Here is a 14315-nt window from a genome sequence, read left to right as displayed (position 1 = left end):
GCTTAATAGTATTGAGAATACGATATCACTCGGACGTGACTGCGTTCGATCGACGCTAACAAAAAGAGGTTTTACATTTTGGACATCGTTGTCGTATACCGAATCGAATCGACGAATATGGGATGGGAGGAGAGAATAGGAGGAGGAGAGAGAAAATTAAGACAGGTTGATGATATTGACCCTTGGTTATCGATCAATCGGTTGCACAGATCAATCTTCAGATTTTTAACGATCGCAATCGGGTTTTATTCGTTATGATATTACTATTGACGAACGGGTTCAATTAAATGGGAACAAGATTAGGTCAATTGTAGCTATTGTTGGATAATTGTTACCCATATTGTGTGTGAATGAGGATAAGATCAATATATACAGCCTCTGGGATAATATCGGTAATAATTTCTATTCAAACATCCTTAATCAGATTCAGCAATGGTTACCAATAATTATGCATCGGAGTATTCTTTACCATTCCATATCATCTTCCATCGTCATATCAATTTCCACTTGGCATGAACCTTGAAGATATGACGTAGGGAGGACGAGAGAAAAGGACAGTATCAAAAAAAAAAAAATATCAAAGAACCTACGAAGATCAAGGAAGAGTAAAGAAAGGCTCAGAGTTTTCCTGAATCGACAGACGTACGTGGATTTTAGTTGAAAAAAAAAATGATATGAATAATAGAAAAAAACAGAAAGTTATACTTTTTTTCAACTTAACTTGAAGTAATCAAGAGACTAGATTCATACGTCGAAAACTTTATTTTACACATTAATTTTTAGCAGGTAACTCCAACAGCCAGCGAGTTTTTTTTTCTCGTGTAATATTGCAAGATCGAAAAACTGGTGGCTACAAGTTTTTATATTTAAAATTGAGCGCACTTCAGGCGAAAAAACGAAAAGAATTATTTTTGCCTCGCAAATACTTGTAATATACTTTGTACTATGACGAGCAGGCGGTCTTCTTGAATGTAAAGACGTGCCTCTCGAACCTACGTATTGCAAATATCCTGAGTTGTGCAGAGTAATTCGCATGACTAATGGCTACTTTTAGTGACTAGAAGAACAATTCTAGTAATTAGGTATGTATTGTATATGTATAGTGATGTATGCTTGGTTGGAAAGGAAGAAAAACGCCAGCTAAAACTTTCGTTCCGTGCACGCTAATCCTTGTCTATCTTTACCTTTCCGCAAAGTTCCGCCTCCAGAGATTTCTTCTTCTTCTTCTTCGGTTTCTTCGTTTGATTCTTTTCCCATTACAGTCCTCCCAGATTTTCTAATTGGACGTGGAGTCGTTCTCTTACTCGGTGAATAAAAAAACACTAAAAGCCCATGTTTAAGTGATTGTGGATGAAAAACGTAAACCATTCATTGCGAGCAATACGATGGGTCGAGTTTCATTACAACAAAACATTCTCTATATGCTGCAACAGAACCTTGTAATCTTTGAGAAATTTTTTGGACTCTACTCAACGAAAAACTTATCACCTAATACTAGTTGTGTGTTTCCTTCAGTGTTACAGTATTCTTTTCGCAGATGCATCTTTTTCCTCGAAAAGCAAATCTGATACTAATTAATCGTCGATCATGAATGATGAAACATTTAGCTGAAGCTAAATAAAAAATTTTACGGATAAAGTTTTGAAATAAACAAGATCAAAAAGCGTCGAATAAATGAAGTCTCAAAGCTGAACAGCATGTTGCGATCCATGATTATAAATTTATTTAAAGTATCCCCCCCCAAAAAAAAGAAGAAAAAATGCCGCGAAGAAATGTCATTTTGATACTGATTTTGAATGCGTGAAACCAGTTGGATCATACAATCTCCGCGACGGATGGCTGAACAGTACTGATACCCATTTGAATACAGCTTTTCAAGATCAGGGAGCGAGTAAGGATTGCGATAGGCCATCTTGGATATCGCGCGGTTGCTCAATACTTGTTTCGAAATACTTGGTCACCATAGCCAAGCGAGGAAGCCGGTCTTGTTTCAGGGATTATGTTAATATATTGTCGAGTTTGTCGGAAGGAATCTACAGTTATATTATACAACCTGTAGACTGAACTCGAAGAAGACGAAGAAGAAGAAGAAGAAGAAGAAGAAGAAGAAGAAGAAGAGGATCACCCATGTCTGCAACAAGAGATCTAGATACACTTATCGGCTCTTTCTCCTCCGCTCATTATTCTCTCAATTGAAGTAAGGAGGGCCTGGCGGACCTTCGATGGGCCTTCTTCTGGGCCTCATCGCCTGTCAGCCACTGACGGCAGCTAACAGTTCCTGTCCCCACTTCGCCTTGGTTTCAGTTCATGAATGGCCGCCGGAGGCCGAAGGGTCTTTCTCTCTTCTTTCGGGATATTAATTAACTCTCCAGTAATAGTCGAGCGGCGACTTATTAACTGCCACTTCCGGTTCACCCTCGATCTTTTCTAATTAAAATTTCACCCACCCCCTTCTTTCCCACTTCTCGCAATTAGACGCGAAATTCTTGACCCTGTGATAGAACAAAGATGAAACACATCAAGCTACGAGATACCTGGAACCGTTAGTTATATGGTGATCTGTAAAGTGCCTAGCTAACTGCCACGTGGCGTTTGTCTGCAGGACTTTTCGTTTTTTTATATCTATACATACACCTATACCTACACGCAAATTAAAAACTTGTTGCAAAAATTTAATTTAATTATTATACTTTTAATTTGCACAAAATATAACCGGCCAGTTTATCACGGCGTTAATTAAAACAACTCGCGCGATGTGAAAAGTCGAAAAGTCAATTAAAATAAAAAAAATAAAAAAAAATCAGTCATTAAAAAACTCTACAATTAGTGAGTTCCTGTGATCTACCTACGCCTACTAGGTTTACTAGAAAACCTAGTGAACTCTGTATTTTCGGTTGAAAATCCAATAATACAAGGGGAAGATCTCGGCACGTTCTTCGGTCAAGTGGATCGCCGTCGATCCTTGGGTTACTCGAGAGTCCTGAAGAGGCTCGCTGCACGCTGAACACCCACGCAAAGGAATTCTACGCCAATGCCTCGCCGCTGCTGAGATCAGCCAGCTTCGGCCAAGGACCGGTTTTCTCTCTCCCTGGCGGCCCCGGGTCGGCATTGCGGCTGCGGAGGACCGATGGACCAGCTGAAATCGTCGTGTAACGCGAACCCTGCAAGCGCGTTTCTGCTCCGGCAGCTTGGCGAAAAGCTTCGATTTATTTTCGCTAACTTTTACCCTGACATCGGAAAGATGATATCCTGCAAGCAGGGTTAGAGGGTTAAGAACCTTTTTTTGTTTTTTCTTTTTCTGTTTTTTGAAGAGAAACTGTACGAAAAATTCATCTTTCTTTTTTCATGTGTGTACAGATAAAACTGATGCACATAACAAGAATAAGCTGCTGCAGAAAAATATGAAAAATCGTATTTTGAGTGCGAATAACATTTTTCTCGTTTGATCGCAGGATTTTTTTCATTATTTTTATTTTATTTTTTTTTTTTTAATGATTAAAGAAAATAAATAAATAAATAAATTGAATACGAAAGAAGATAGTTTTCAGAGATCTCTCGTCGCGCAAGCCTCGGACCTCCAGAGTTCCTGTTCATCCTTGGATCCTTGGCGTCCTTGATGTGCCCCGCAGGAATATCGGAGTTTCTCTTCGGGAGAGAGGCGTGTCCCAAGTCTTTCACCTTCCCTTTCATCGCCTAATTCGGGCTTTATGGTGAATAAAAAGCGCATCCCTTGTTGTTGTGTTATCGCGGAACACAACGTGAAGAACGTGTTTCTCACATTCGTTCTCTGACCCGAGTTTTTGACTGACGGAGTGATGAGTCGGAATATCAAGGGTCGGAGCAGAGTTATATAGTAGGTACCTACCTACGTAGGTATAAGGTACCTATATGTATACAACGTTCACCAGTCGACAGAATTTCGTCACGCTCATCATGCTTCTCTTTATCTTTTATTTCAAATTTCTTTTCTTTTCTCTTCTCTTTTCTTCTCTTCTCTTAAACATCTCCGATCTCGCAGACTGCAGGAGAGATTTCCTAGCTATAACCTTGTACGTCGAATTTATTTCTATAATACGCATCTCGCTTTCTCTCTCTTTCTCTCATCCCCACGAGATACTGAATCGTTTTTTGATACGAATCCAAAGAGTAACGCGAGTCTCTCGAGTAACGGCGATTGTTTATTACCATTCAAAGAAACCAGTTCTCTTTTGTAACGCTTGTATGGTGTCTCTTCTATTATATATCGTACCGTATAGTATATCTCAAAGTAGATATTTACTCTATATATATATATATATATATACAGTTGATGAAGAGCATCTGCATTTCGTTTCAGGTACACACGACCACGCTTCTGATATATTTACACAAAAATTATTAAACGTAATTTGTTATTTCAACGTATCTGGACTATTTCTCTTCGTTATTATCATTACTTTTTTCTTTTTGTTTTTTTTTTTTAGTGATTTGACAAAGATTTTTTGTGTCTAAAAGAGATGTCTGAATTTTAATCTGATTCCGTATGCGAGATTTAAAATTGAAATCCTCTTATAATTATGCTACATGTTTTACTATATCGTATAATAATCGATGTCATTCTTGAACCAGTCCTGATTGAATCACTGAATCACTGAATCACTTATTTGTCTGCATTACGAGGAACCTAAAAAATAAGTAAAAGGCTGTTCGATTTTTGCATGGATACAAACTTATGAAAAAAAAAAAGAAAAGGAAAAGAAAAAAAATAAATAAATCATAAGAAATTGTGCATTGAACTGAGGAGAAACTATGAATGATATCAGCAATCACATATCGATTGATTTCTCGTCCAGAATATTTAAAATGACAGCGTTCTTCGTTTTGCTTTTACTGTTCCCTCTGAAAATATGATCATAAGAACAATAACCGAGGTTATTGAACGTCGATTCGATGTTGAAGAGGTCAACCATGGATTAATTTAAATACATGAGTTTGCGGTCGAGAGACGCGTAATTCCTGCAATCTCACCAATCGACGGATGATCATCATCTCACACGTCATTATATCACGTGTACACCCACAGCAAGGCATTGTTTAGTACCGATGTTCAAATAACCAATCGCTTGGCAAACAAATTCAGTTATACATACTAGGCGCTTTATCGGATCGACGAATCAAATTTCATTCCGCTATGTTGGTCCCACTGCTGTGTAAAGGCTGATGTTTCGAAGATCGCTCTAAACTCTGCTATTATACGATGAGCTATTAAAACCTGCTGGAATTTATCTTGAGCATCGACGCGGTTTATCGCTTATGGATATTATTTTTGACAATATTTTTTCGTTTATTTTATAGAATAATTTATGGGCCTATTTTTAAGACTCTGATTTTTACCGAATTGAGAAAAAGAAAAAATCCAATTCGAATTAGGAAATATAAATTTAGGTTCGTGATTAATGATTTTAACACACAAATTTGTTTTTTATTTGCAGCTATTATAATGAATCCACCATCACAAATTTTAGAAATTTAATCTTGGATCTCATATCGGTGACCCAAAAAACTTTATAGGCGGACTATAATCAATTTCTATAAAAATCGGAATAATTTTACATTTTTTTGAATTTGGATCGCCGTCTCGGATTTCGCAATCTTGACTTCAGATTCGTGATCAGCAACCCAACGAACCGACGAGTATCAATTTTCGTCACAATCTAAATGTGTTTTTTTCAGCTTATCGAATACGTCGAATTTAAATTTTGAAAATCTGACCTCAAATTCGCGATTAGTGAGCGAAAAAACTCCACGGTACCAACTTTCATTCAATAATATATTCGAGCTGAACAGCTAATTTGAAAAACTAATTTATCAGACTTTGATTCTAACGGAAATTTTTTTTCTCTTCCTTTTAAAAAATTTTAAACAATCCGATAAACAATTAAACATGCGTCGAGAAATCGAACAGCTCATCTTCTGTACTCGATCAGTGATCGTTAAACTATGATCCAACACCGTGAGACTTACGATCTTATACGATCTCTACTCTGTCGAATCAAAGCGTATAAATCATCATCCTGGATTATTCTTCATGCGCATGAAAAATTAGCAATCAATGGTGTACCTACTGGTTTAATTGGCCAGCAATACGAGGAGCAAAAACGAGGCGAGGGTAGATCCTGGATCGCTATAAAAAGAAACGGACTTGTGATGTAATCATTGGCGATCATTGAACACGAACGATCCTCGATCTCAGCCGGATGATTATTAAGTAACAAATCGATCAAGTATTTACTGTCTTGTAATAATCTTCTCTGTTAGTCGTCCGCTCCGGTAATTATGGAATGTTTACTTACGCGGTGGGGAAAAAAGAAGATAAAAGTAAACGAAAAATAATTGGTAAAACAAAAAGTCGGAACGACGATCAGCGACGATCAGCTTCGATGGAGCGAGAATAATGTGCATGAATTATGCTTTTCTTTACAGTAGATTTCTTCGCACGGGCCTAAAAACTGTATTAAACTTTTGCTCGACTTTTTTTATACACTCATTTTTTTTTTTTTTTTATCCACATTTGAAATTATTCGCATTATGTTTATAAATAATATATTATCAAACCGATTACAGCTGGTGAATATTTCGACTCTGGAGTTTTTTTTTTTTTGTCAGCGTTTATTGTCATACGTGATCGAGAAATGCTGAATAATCACGGATGTGCGAAAATTGGAATCGTTCGACTTTTCGACACAATGCAAATATATAACGGCGCCATGAAAAAGTCAATTTTTTTTTTGTTTTTGCACCCGGTGTTCCGGATTCTTCTCAATTTTCATGCACGAATTATTTTTCGACCGATGAACTAAAAATTATTCCTTTACGACGAGGGCCCGTCTGTGAAATTTGAATTTTTGAGACCATTACAGAAATAGATTCGTTTAAAAAATGCGTGAATTCTTTCACAGACTTTTAAACTTACGAATTTATCATAAAAATTTATTAGGTATTATCTAATCGCAATCGCAAAAATATTTGATCGTTCTCTCGGATTTCAAATTTTTCATAACTTCCAAAAAACGGACTTTAAATTTGAATTCATTCATTTGTTACGTTCGCAATTTTCGTGAAAGAAATCAAAATTTGACCGGTAATTACTTATCAACGTAAAAAAGACAAAAGCAAACTTAACAAATAACAAATGAAGATTTTGTTTATTATTCGATGTATGGAATGAAAATTTGTTTATCTAAATATAAAATCCAAAAAGAAAATTCAAAAATTCTTTTCTTGATGACTTGTTTCATGGCGTCGTACTTTTATACGCACAAGACCAAAAAAGGACGGGTTTAAGTAAGATAATGAATTGCCTTCGAGGCGTCAAACCAGACGCGTTTTGTTTGCGGTACTTTTTGAACAATCGCGTAGGCGGCCTTTTTCCGGTTCTCTTAAATTCTATGCCCTATCCCCTGAATTATTCCTGGAAATTCATTCCGGAGAGTAGACGGAAAGGAAAGACTATGAAGAATCCCACGTTAACGCAACGCTACCGTCCTAACCAAACAACGAACGACTCATCTTTCCTCCCGTGGGAAAATAACAGACTCAGTTCCAATATCACATATCTATACACCTACCTACAGGTAGGTTTAAGTTTCTTCCCTTCAAATCTACGTTTGTAAAACTGAAATTTAACCCACCTGCGACGGAACTCGCTACAACTATTTCTGTTGAGGTAATGAAATCCGAATTTGAAAAGTTCCGAAGGCACCAAATTCCGAATTTTGAATTTTTTTCGTCGTGAAACTTTTAAAGTGAAAAAATGAAAATTATTTCAATTTCATACAATCCCCATTGAAATGAATAAAAATTTATTGAATATTGATTGTTGTGAACGAAAGTTGTGGAATTCTTTGTACTTCTTGAAGGTGCAAATCAATCAACATTCAAACCAAACTTTAATAAGACGTTGTGAAAAGTGTCAGAGAAATGATCCATTTTTTTTCTTCTTTTTTTTCTAAATATACTCAAAATATTTTCATTTTCATGACACATGTCTTAAGTGGTTTTCCAACCAAATTGAGATACGTGACTCGACCGAGCAATGATTCAGGAATTATCCTGCAGGGTCAGGTCGAATTATTTTTTCTGATTCGGTAAATCATTCTTTCTACGTGATCTGCAGCCGAAATTACATCGCGACGTTGTCTGGCCGATTCGTTATAACGAACTGTCCTGAAAACGTTCCGAAATGTCAAACAAAAAGTCGAATTTACCGCTCGGAGGCCTGTGAAATTGACACTGAGAAACACAACTCCTGCACGTCGCAGGATATGTATAGGGCATTCCACGCCAGTTCGACCTGGGTTTTACCCTCGACCTCTCAGATTTTGCGCGCGATTTTTTCTATGGTTGTTCTCACTTTGAAAAATACTCGGCTCTCCTTTTTTTTTTTTCTCTTCCGACTCAAAAATCTTGAAAACAGTAAGAAGGGAAAATCGGCCGACTTCGAGTCCAAGCTTGAAAATTTTGACATCTGACTCAAGATTTTTCAAAATTTTTTCAAATTTTGATCGATGGATAAAATCGTTTCTATAAATTGTAGAAAATTCAAATTGAATCGAAATAGAAAAAACTGAGTACCTTTCAAAGTGAGAATAATCATAGAAAAAATCTGAAAGGTCAGGGGTAAAACCCAGATCGAATTGGCACGGAATGCCCTGTGTATATATATGCGTGAGGAATGACGTTCGAAGTGGTTACTTGCCTTCGTGTGTATCGTGTTATAATACACAGTGTGTACCGAAATACTCCGAATGGAAACTACGAAGCGAAACGTAATCCATATCATGCGGTTTTCTGACCCGGAAATTCTTTTTTCGTCTATTTCTCATTGCCACAAGGATTTCAGAGGCATTTTTATTCGGTGACATTTTTACATCCAATCAGTCAATCAGTATATTCTTCCAAACTAGCATCAATTAATTAAAATAAGTTTCTCAGGGTTTGCGAAAACAAAGAATTAAATAAATAAATAAATAAATTGCCAAGGAAAAATGCTGCATGATTCCAAATGAAACGTGAAGCATTCATTCATCTTGTGAATACTTCTGAGATTTTTAACAATTAGTTATTCTCGCAAACGAGAATATCGTTTTTGTTTGTCGTTAATTCCAGTTTCCAATTGATTGGATTGTTCAGTCTCTACAAATTTTGGCCTGAATTTTGTTACTTGAGGGGTTTTTAGCGTTGCTCATCAAGAATCTGAAGTTGAAGTTTGATAATTTCAAAATCCAAGATGGCGGAAGCACAACATGTCCAATGTAAAATCTAACAAACTATCAAAATTCAACGATTTTTGCCGAAATTGGTTCCTTGGGAAATTTCTGGGGTCGCTGATCGCGAATCTAAAATCAGAATTTGATAATTTCAAAATCCAAGATGTAAATAAACTGTGATGAAGCGAAATTTTTGAGGCGGGATACCGAGCATCCCACTGCGACTGAAAGTATTAAGTAAGAAGATTGCAAAGCTGGTACAGCTTAGAGAAAATCTGTACGAAAGAATTTAAATTTCTGTCACGAAATACGAAGCTTTTGTGGTATAAATGGTATACATTATATACATATATGTGTGTACATGAACTGAGGCTGCGGGTAAGGCAATCTCCTTAATTGGGTCGCATTGTGCAAAACTGTTGAGATAGGCAGGAGAAGATATGCCTCGGGTATTGTTCCAGTCAATTATACAAGCTGAATATTATAATTGGACTCGGCGAGAAAACGCGACGTGACCGCGCGGATTTAGGATGCCCGGGCATAAAGTCATTAAACCACGCTAAGGTGCCCTGGTGGGTCCTTAAATTTTTCTCTCCTCGCCTCGTCCCTGCACCATTTCATTATTTATCCCGTGATTTGTGACCGCTTTGTGATGATATATAGCGGATATAAAAATAGAAAATAGTTTTGAATTATTATACAAAAGCTTAATGTTTTCATTTAAATCGCTTCGAAATTTATTGTAAATATATGTATGCCAAGTACATATTTCTAATTCGAAATTAATCCCCGCTTTATACATATCATTTCATACGAAAGACTATATACTTATGAAAAGTACCACGAGTTTACTGAATTACAATTTTTTTTTCTTCGTACCAACAATTTGAGGTATCGTTGAATATTCAATTTTATGACATTTTAATGTATAGATATATCGATTATATTATCGAACAGTATATTAGAATACTAAATTGAATTGACTTTATGTAGAAAATTAATTCGAATCTACCAGATATTTCAGCAATTTACAATAAGGTAGGGGAGAGGGTGAGACAAAGTGTACCCCTTAAAAAAATAATGCCTAAAATCAGAATAAAATATTTACTTTTCATACGATTAATTGTGTTAAATTATTATCCAGCTTTCTCAAGAAAAAGTAATCATAAATTCAAATTGAGAAGATTATCTTACTTTCACGAGTTGAGAGTAAAGCACAACTTGAAACGTTTCGCGTTACGAGCTGTGCAATTATTCGAGTAAATCATTTCCAAATAATTCTTCATATTTAACAAAAATTTTATGTTGTTAATTTTATCCCTTGTTATTAAAAAAATTTCCGGACGCCCCACTTAGCCCCCAAATTTTTTGAGATACTAAAAATTTTAAGTTACCACTTTGCCCCACCCTTCCCCTACCTACGATCGATCCTTTTCCTTTCTTCCTTCCTTCCTTCCTTTCGTCCTTTCTTCCCTCCTCCTACGCCTCCTAGTTATATCCGAGTCTCGTATTTGAATTCATCTTCACAGACTCCGTGCCGAGCGCCCCCCCCCCCCCCCCCCCACTCTCCGCCAATGGTGACCATCCTAACGCGAAGTCAATGAACCCGTGCGCATTAATTACGCGACTTAATCTCCCGCCAGGTAGGACTATACGTATATATAGACGTGAAAAAATCATCTCGTACCGTTCCTGATACGCAAAGGTTGCGAAGTAGGGTCAGTACTTCTCGATTAACCATTTCGCAATATGCAACATATGTGGATTGATCCGTGAATAATTTATACATGTATGTATATTTTTTGACAAACTTGATTTTACAGGACTTGAAAAGTTGATTTTAAAACTCAATTTGTCGTGCGTAATTAATTATAAAGGTAGAACGAATGATTATAAATAGAGAAATAACGTTTCTTTCATTTTACTTTCGTTCTTCCCGTCATAAATATTGCGCTAAGAGATTCGAGTTACATTTTACTTAATGAATTTCAACTTTTGTTTCGAAATCATTACTTACAAAGAACAAGTGTTAACAGTGCTCAGCGATATCATATACCAGAAATGAAAGTAAGCTTGTCAAATCTTGTTGCCTTGCATCAGTTTGATCACTTTCAAAAATATTATTTTTCCCATTATACTTGAACATAATACTGCATCAAGTGGAGATCAACGCAACGTCATTATATCATTCCGGACATTTAATATGTAAATTGGACAAGTCAATGATTATGTGCAAACATTTGTATTATATAATTACACTTATAATCATGGGTACGAGAAACGTGGTTCAACTTAATAGTTCATTCGATGATTTACATGCTCGTAAATAATTTCTTCATCCAGTATTCAACTGCGGTTGAAATTTTTCTATCGTTTTTACCGAGTTTCAATCAATTTCGAAGATTATTGTTATTATTGATGTTATTGTTATTATTGTTGTTGTTTTTTTTTTTGTCATTTTTCCTTAAACTACAAACTGAAATAAGATATTTATCCACACTTAAACGACCGCTGACTTTACGACGAGCAAAAAATAACGTTGCTGCAGGTTTTTTTTTCTTTTAATGCGGTCTGTTTTCGAAACGTATTATGTTGCCTTCGTCCATCTCTACGATCATCAATAGCAATCAAAGCCTTACGTCTGTAAGATCATATTTTATTCTCTAGTGTATATATATAAATAGGTGTACACAATACACATGTATATGTATACATATATATATGTATATGCGAGCTGTGGAAATCGACACGATCAATGCAAGTCGTGTCTATTATATTATACGTCTAATGTCTAGGAATTAATTGCGCAACGTAAGAAAATATTTTCATCCGCCTGGAGTATAAAAATAAATTTCAACTCTGGCCTTTTGACCGGGTGAAAAAATGTTGTAAAACAATTGTGTGGAATTACTGCTGTTTCATAAATTTTGAGTCCCCTTAAATAAAAGTGTTCATTCGCTATTCAAAATGTAAAATGTAGATTAATTCCAAATCACAATTTTTTTTTTTTGCACTGTAACTGAAAAATCCGATTACAATTTTGGGTAAAAAATATTAATGTAAATTGTTTTTGTAGCCGTGAGCGGAAAGTCTAGTTTGTGCGGTTACCTAGTTTTTTTTCAATATACCCACTACCACTGTATATAGTTTCTTATAACTATTGCGATAGATTAACTCAAACGGGAAGAGAAAAAAAAAAAAATTATGTATGGTTGTAAATCAATATCACCAAATTTAACTTATAAATCGAATAACGTTCAAAACGTTATTATAAAAAAAAATTGGCAACAATTTTACTTACAATTTTCTATTAACTATGAACAAAGAAATTTTCCTCACTATCAGCATAACATATTATATGTACAATATACATGTATATTGTATATATACATATATATCGTAGAAAATACCGGCTGATCCTTTTGCATTCGCAGCCATAACAAACGTATCGCGTTTCTTGATTCGCAATAAACGAAAGGGTTTATGGCATGGTTGCGTATAGGAAACCAATCGGTGTTAATTTATCCAAGTGAAATTCGAGTCTTCTATACATGTATATATATATATATATATATATATATATATATATATATATGTATACTTATATACTCGTATATATCCGTCTGTCTGCGACTACTGCCACTGAGCTCTACGCTGCAATTAAAACGACGGTGATTTAGACGCTTGTTGGATCGGTTTTAATGGCTTTAATGCCCGCCAACAACTTGGAAGCTTACGTATCGAAGTATGGCGACGATTTTAGTCGCCCCGGGGTTTCTTCTCTCTATTATTATCATCATTATTATTGTTTCCTTTGCCGTTGTCGTTGTTGTTGCACAATTTATTTTTCTCGAAATTTTCTTCTTCTGTCACGACAAGACGCGGGATGTGAGAAAAATTTTTTATCCGCATACCTATACTGCACTGAACACCGCCTGCCGGCGTATCGTAATCGATAAATAATCTAAAAACATCCGCACGGAACAAGTTCCGTTATTCATAACGTGTGAATCCTCCTCCAGTAAATGTGTCTATAAGACTGAGCAACTTTCCCAGGCTCGTAGGCGCTTGCCTTGTGTCAGTAAAACAAATAATACGACTAGTCTTTAAATTTGTTCCCCAGCCTCCGCTGCAATTCCCCCCCCCCCCCCCCCCCCCGTCTTTTCTCACCGTTTTAACCGATTGAGAGAATATCAACAATTGACAGGAATTAATGCGAAATTAATTATTTTCAAAATATTTTATTACATCGACACAATAACCTGTGGATATTTTTTTTTATTCAGCCATTTCAGCTTAGATCGCTTTTTTCTTTTTCTTAATAAACAAAAACACGATCGTGAAATTGAAAATCTTGAATTTTCGTAATCAAATTCAATTCTCAACTTCTGAACTAAATTTTGATCACTCGGATTATGGTGGAATTATTTTTCGACCAATTGAGATGTTCCATGGAAAAAAGGGAAAAAAAAATCTTTTTTTACCCTCGGATAATAAAATTTATTTATGGTCGATGTCTCGAGTCGAAAACGTGAGCTGTTCTCTCGTGGCGGGAAATTTAAATTCGTTTGGGTTGTTTTTCCACTCCCCTCCCCCCCCCCCCCCCCCCCCTCCGTGCCGTTCTGGGTTAAGAAAAAAGGCGTCGAAAAATTTGTTTATTAACCTATTTATCCCTGGATTTCAGGTGTATCCCGGATGGCGGGGACGTCGGGCGCACGATGACGGATTTGCAACCGTCGCCGCCAGGATATCGCGGCCAGGATGAACCCCCGGGTCCCGCCAGATCGCCGGCATCAACACCCTTCCAGCCACCGTACAAAAACGCGAGCTCGTCTTATTCGGCTGAGATCTACAACGGCAAGCAACCCTCGTCGCCTCGCGGTGGGCAGGCCGACTTTTATCACATTCACAAAAATGACGGGTCGAGAAACGATATTGGGAAGAAAAAGACCTCGCACGTCGCGATGTACAACGACGGATACAAGAAGAATACTCCTGGGTATAAAAACGACAGCGGGTAAGAATCTTAGACAGTTTATTCAATGAACAGTGCATATTATGTCACTA

At 36.4% G+C, this 14315-nt stretch overlaps 1 protein-coding gene across 1 annotated transcript in view; it reads left to right on the top strand.

Annotated features, from left to right (window-relative positions):
* Positions 1–14315, top strand: part of LOC124404653 (protein Shroom) — a 142771-nt gene that overhangs the window by 71762 nt on the left and 56694 nt on the right. Inside the window, exon 4 of the mRNA XM_046878987.1 lies at positions 13933–14265. Coding sequence (XP_046734943.1) covers positions 13933–14265 — 333 coding nt within the window. The remainder of the gene's footprint in view (positions 1–13932; positions 14266–14315) is intronic.

This window comes from Diprion similis, chromosome 3 (genome assembly GCF_021155765.1).
Source record: "Diprion similis isolate iyDipSimi1 chromosome 3, iyDipSimi1.1, whole genome shotgun sequence".
Taxonomy (NCBI): Eukaryota; Metazoa; Arthropoda; class Insecta; order Hymenoptera; family Diprionidae; genus Diprion; species Diprion similis.
This window is presented reverse-complemented; position numbering and strand designations above follow the sequence as displayed.